The following is a 6,018-nucleotide window of genomic DNA, read 5'->3' as shown; positions in this document are numbered from 1 at the left end:
CCCTCTCCGTTCCTCTCCGTTGCCCTCTGCGTTGCCCTCCGTTGCCCTCTGAGTTTCTCTGCGATGCCCTCTGCGTTTCTCTGCGTTGCCCTCTCCGTTGCCCTCTGCGTTCCTCTCCGTTGCCCTCTGCGTTGCCCTCTCCGTTGCTCTCCGTTGCTCTCCGTTGCCCTGTGCGTTGCCGCAGGCCTCAGCCTGTGAAACCCCTCCTTTCATGAGGGGATCTGTCAGCGCCGGCAGCTCTGGCTTCTCGAGCACCGGGGTGAGGAATTTGTCCGGTTCTTGTCACAGTTGGACCTGGAGCCGCGTGTTCACACACGAACACACAAACACACGAACACACAAACACACAAAAGCTTATTGTTTATTTCTGAGTCTCTGAAAGTGAAACAAAGTTTTCCTGCAGATTAGTTCAGATTTTAATGTAATATCTAACTTATTCATGTATTTTGATTGATTTAGAGCAAAGCTTTTAGTTTGCCTCTGATCGGATTTTTGTTCTGGTTTTTTGTACGAGATCGATGCAAAAATTGAATTGGATCGTGAGTTCTGGGGGGGGGGGTATACTGCCTCTAACCTGGTTACGTCAGCGCGGCGGTGCAGGTCGATGGTTCCTGACGTGTTTCTGAACAAAGAAGCAGAGTGACGGGTCGGCAGCTGCTTCTGAACATCCACAGGACGTCTGCTGTTTGAAATAAGAACAAATCATCAGCTCTGTTCAGTCAGCTGAAAGCTAAAAGTAGCTGAAGACCCAAACAGAGGCAGCAGCTGAGGCAGATTTCAAGCAGAGTGATGACCTGAAGGACCTTTAAAGGAACTGAAGAGATAAAAGTTACAAAAAGCCAGAGTCCCAGCAGCTATCAGCCGAACGAGCCGAAGGTTTTCATAAATGAACGGATGAAATGAGACAAAGTCTGCAGACGGACAACGATGAGCTGAACGTTGTTTAGCTGCCTTTGTTGCTGCATGTCCTGTTGCTGTGACAGGACAACTCTGAGGTGGACACCCACACCTGCCTGTTCGCCAGCGAGCTCTGAGCTTATCCAGGTCTGATGGCTGCTCAGTGGGCGTAACCTCAGGGTGTGATGTCATCAAGGATAATTCAGTTCATATCGTTTTAGCGCCTGTGCTCGGACTGATGGGAGGTCCTGGAGGAAGACCACGTCTCAGGTCTGTTTGTCGTGTTGAGACATGGAAGAAAGCGGGGGGGCCACATGTGGCCCTCAGGTCAGGAGGTGAGGTCTGTTCGGAGACACAAACTGATGCTCGTTTGTTTCCTCAACCCGGGGCTGGTTCTGGCATGTTGCAGCTCATCGAGAACGAGACAACAAGATGTGAAACAGCATCGCTGATGGAGGAGCTGGAGGAGCGAAGGCAGACAGGATCGATTAGAAAACTTCTCTTTGTTCCTCTGATCAGACAGACAGACGGACAAGGAGAAATACTGATCTGGGTCCAGGTCAGACTTTGTTTGGGTCCAGATCCAGACACTTGGAGAGCTTCTGTTTCAGCTGTATGAAGGTTTCAGTAAAGAGGAAGGAGGTTCCTGCTGCCTGCTCAGAGCAGCTCCTGGAGGTCCTAATAAACGCTGATCTACAGTAAACAGTTCCTGTCCTTGTTCTGTGAGCGGTTCTAATGAGCTCACCCTCTCAGGGTGTCTGGCGCCGGTTCTGTTCGTGACCGTGTTGGTGGAAGGAACCCGATCTGAGAGTATCGGCTGCTTCTGAACAGGAACATTGTTTTACAGCCATCATTGGAGCTCCAGGACATAATGAGGGTCTGTGGTGAGGAGACACTGACAGGCCCTTCACAATAAGAGTCCCTTTATGAAGACATTATTAATGCTTCACAATAAGGGTCCCTTTATGAAAAACAGGTTTTCAGGAGTTTCTTCCCACTGTTATAAAGAGGATCTCACTGAGCTGCTGACGTGGTCTGAAGATGGAAAAGATAAAGCAGAAGCCGTCTGTGTCTTCGTGTCTTCGTGTCGTCCTGTCTTTGTGTCTTTGTGTCTTCATGTCGAGCAGCTGGACCCAGCGAGCTGCAGACCCTGACCTACTGCTGGCCTTTCCCTTTGTTTGTGCTCCTCTCTGCCAGTGTTGTGCTGAGAGCGTCCCAGCTCTGCAGACCGAGGCAAACATTCAGCTTTATTGACAGCCTTTGGATGATCTTTTTGAATCTGTGTGTTGTATTTTGCCAAGTCTCCCCTGACAACTGCAAACAAACATGGATGTCAGGTGAGTTGTTTGAAACCAACAGTTTCTGATGTTTCAAACTCAGATCTGACATTTCTTATCTGAGACTTCCTGCCCTGCCTTCATCCACAGGTTTATATTGCCCTCATTAAATACTCAGTAAGTGAATAGTCCAGTGTTTGGCTGTCACTTTGTCATCATGCAGAAGGAGGCAATAGTTTTTACTAACAGAGATAAGAGACAATATGAGACCAGGAAGTCTGGACTGGCTGGTCTTTAGGAAGCACAATTAGCTGCTTGAGTTTTGCTTCCTGACCTTTTAATGTTTAAAACGTCTCAGCAGGTCGTTCCTGTGGGCGCAGTAGTCTTTGTAATAAAGACTGGGTGAGGCGGAGTGACACCACAGGTGAAGCCAGTCCTCACCTCCCTGTTTTTTACTGTTGCAAGACAAACAAGCTGACACCTGCACTGATGCAGGTGAGTAATGTGGCAGCAGCCGAGTCAAACATTAAACCCAAACTGAGCATGAATGAATGAATGAGCTCTCCCCGGCTGCTCGATGGTCCTGATGTGCAACCAAACGCTCGTGGATCATCTCCAAACAGGCCAACAACAAGGAGAGCTGTCCCAGGCTTTCTGCTCAAAGTTACATTTAATCTCAGCTGTTTTCTTGGGTTTGTTCAGCTGTACACAGACGCCTGGTTCTGTCCTGCATGTGGGAGCTCAGACAGGGACTGGGATGATGTTCCATCCTTTGGTTGGTCCTAAACACAGAGCTCAGTGAGACCTTTGAGTCTCCAGCTGCGATGGACGGTTTGGACACAGTGTCTCCAACAAAAAGAGCTGAAGATGTTCAGATGGTGGACAGGGTTAGAAATGAGTCCATCGGAGGGACAGCTCAGGTTTGGAGACAAAGTTAGAGAGGCTGAGATGGTTTGGACATGTTGGACAAAGGATGTTGACTGTGTTTGAAAGCGTGGCTGCCCACCTCCCAGACAAACAACTGTTGGTCATTAATTAGTATAATTAGTCTTCCTGTTTGATACGAGCTGACAGCCTCCAGCCTCACGCCCTTTCCCAGCGTTTACCCTGCCTGATAAGTTTGTAGGTTTACTAGTCGAGAGCATTAATCACGTTGGCCCAGCGCACCACCTGACTGATCCTGTTTCCTTTGGTCTCCTTATCTGTGCTGGAGCTTTGGGGGGGTTTAATTGTTATTGTTGATTATTTTAATCAACACATGCCTCTTATTAATCTGACAGAATGATGTTGTTGAAGTTCAGAGGGAAGTTTCTCTAAAGGGAGTTTATTATTTGAAGAAGAAGACAGAAACTTGATTTCAGCACTAAAATGACCCGAGGCTCGTTGGTCCAAGGAGCTCTCAGGTTGTCTGTGATGGAAGGATTGTTGTCTGAAACCAGGAGGATTCAGGAGCTTCCAGGAGTCTCCAGGAGCATTCAGGACCATTAAGGAGCCTCCAGGAGCCTCCAGGCCACCATGAAGCCACCATGACCCTCGTCAGGCTCTTTGAAGCCTTCAGTCTGCTTCTTCCTGCCTGACCTGCTGCCTTCTCGTCTCACTCATCCTGCTCTTCATGCTTTTTATCCCAGGATCACTTCCTTCTCTGCTGATTAGCACATTGAAACCTTCCTGCGCCCCCCGGGTTTGAGTGGTAGTGATGCTAATTGCAGCTCTCTGCAGGTCTGTTTGTCCACCTGCTGCTGGTGGAGGAGGTGAACGTGACCCCGCTCTGACCTCGTCCACAAAGACGAGCTTCCAGCCACAGTTTCAGTGTCAGCACACATCTCTGCTGCCGTTCATTTATCTGAGGATTAATCAGCAGAATTCAGTTCATTTATATTTCTCTGTCTTAGCCCGTCTGCTAATTTAACGTTAGCATCTCTTACTGTAGTTTGGCTTTTAGGAGATTCTTCAATGAATAAAAACACAACCAGAGTTAAAACAGCTGCAGTGGATTTTACTGTAAATGTTGACTTTATTCTGTTACAGACATGTCTGACTGAAAGGAACTGCTCTCATTTATCTGCTGGGACCTCAGGAGGCCTTTTAAATTTGTCTTATAAAATATAATTATAAATGTTGGTGGTTCGGGCTGCAGATTGTTGTTGTTGTTGATTTTCCTGTTATCTTTGTCAAAGCTGACAGATTTATGTTCATTAAACTTCTAAAATAAATCACATTCAAAACATGTGATTTGCTTCTTTAACCTTTTATTTATTTTGGTTTTGTTGGTTTAACTCAGTAAAGTTTTACCTTTTATTTTGGGTCACATTTAGTCTAAATAACTGAAACAAACATTCCTGTTTAATATCTGAATAAAATCAAACGTTTTCTTTGACACCTGTCCTGTTCACAGATCAGATCAGATGAATAAAACAGGAAAACAGAATTTTGTAGGTTTTAATTAGCAGCTGAGAGCCTCCTTGTGTTTCTGTCTCTGTATTTAGGACTTACTATGACCTACAGCTCCATGTTTCCTCCAGAGGCTCTAAATCTGAAAAACAACTGGACACAAACACCAAAAGAACAGAATCAGAAATATAATCTGTCTAATGTAGCTCTCAGCTTCTGGCACATGATGAATTAAAGCCCGCTGGCCGTCTTTATTTTACCATTAGGCTCCGATCATCATCCTGAGAGAAGATCCACTTTGTGTTCTGCTACAGTTAGCGGGCTCGGCGCCGGAGGAGCAAATTGGATCGGCCTGAAAGTGTGTAAGCTGCCTGTTACATCCTGATGAGCGCAGACAAACAAACCGGATTGGTGGCGTGTAAATCTGAACAGTTTGATGAGCCGGAGGAGCAAATGTAAATGTGTATCAGCTCGGTGGTTAGGTCCCACCTCTGCCCGAATCATCCGATTCCAGATACGATCTCCCCCCCTAATCTGTTTTTGATGGCCGTGTTGGAATGCTGCGATACATATGGGCACTCCGACTAAATTACACTCATTCTTTCTGCTGTTATTTCCCTTCTGTCGCGCTCAAACAGCCGTCTTTGTGTGTTTATTCAAGAGATTCCTCCGTTTCCATCCCCAGAGAGCGAGTCTTCCTGGAAGTTACGGTTTCACATATTAAGACCATAAATGTTTGTTCTTCACCTCAGTGTGCAGTTAGGCTGAAACGAGCGTCTGAGCTCAGGTTGTCACAGAGTTCTGATGGAGTGTGGGGCAGCAGCTGGATCAGAACCAGGTTCTGCTGTGATGGTGATGGTGGTGTTGGTGTGTGTCTGCAGTTACCCGTACAGTGAGGACTGCAGTCAGGGGAAGGAGTACATGAACACCCGCTGTCCTGCCTGGTGTGACAGAATCCTCATGTCCTCCTCAGCCAGAGACCTGTTCCTCAAGGTGAGTCCTTCCAACTGATCCTCTCAGCCCACTCAGAGGTTCGGTTATCGCCCGCCACCAGAAGGCCAAGGCAGGTGATGATGTCTGTTAGCACAAAAACGTCTCAGACAGTAATCCCTGGATGGACGTCTGCAACCGATTACATGTTGGAGTCAAGCCAGTTCAAGATGGCCACCACACCTAATCAACCTCAGTAAAGACATAATTGGCTTTAACTCAGATAACTTTACAGACATTGAGTTACTTTGGTGCGGCAGCGGGCGACATGCATTCCTTTAATTGGTAATTGTCTGGTTGTTTTGTGTTTGGGCCCTTCTCCTCCTCCTGTTAAACTCCAAACATCTCCATTAATGCCTCCATCAGCTCCTCCTCGTGTTAAACTCCAAACATCTCCATTAATGCCTCCATCAGCTCCTCCTCCTGTTAAACTCCAAACATCTCCATTAATGCCTCCATCAGC

At 47.0% G+C, this 6,018-nt stretch overlaps 1 protein-coding gene across 4 annotated transcripts in view; it reads left to right on the top strand.

Moving 5' to 3' along the window:
- The window catches only part of LOC108246561 (inositol polyphosphate-5-phosphatase A), a 171,753-nt gene that overhangs the window by 155,033 nt on the left and 10,702 nt on the right, over positions 1-6,018 (top strand). For 3 of the 4 annotated variants that reach the window (XM_037973684.1, XM_037973683.1, XM_037973685.1), the window contains exon 13: positions 5,447-5,558. The exons of the other annotated variant lie outside the window; for it this stretch is intronic. In XM_037973684.1, the coding sequence (XP_037829612.1) occupies positions 5,447-5,558 (112 nt within the window). The remainder of the gene's footprint in view (positions 1-5,446; positions 5,559-6,018) is intronic. 4 annotated transcript variants of the gene reach the window in all.

Source organism: Kryptolebias marmoratus, linkage group LG22 (genome assembly GCF_001649575.2).
Source record: "Kryptolebias marmoratus isolate JLee-2015 linkage group LG22, ASM164957v2, whole genome shotgun sequence".
In the NCBI taxonomy this organism is placed as follows: domain Eukaryota; kingdom Metazoa; phylum Chordata; class Actinopteri; order Cyprinodontiformes; family Rivulidae; genus Kryptolebias; species Kryptolebias marmoratus.
The sequence above is the reverse complement of the archived record's forward strand: the minus strand, read 5'-3'. Positions and strand labels throughout refer to the sequence as shown.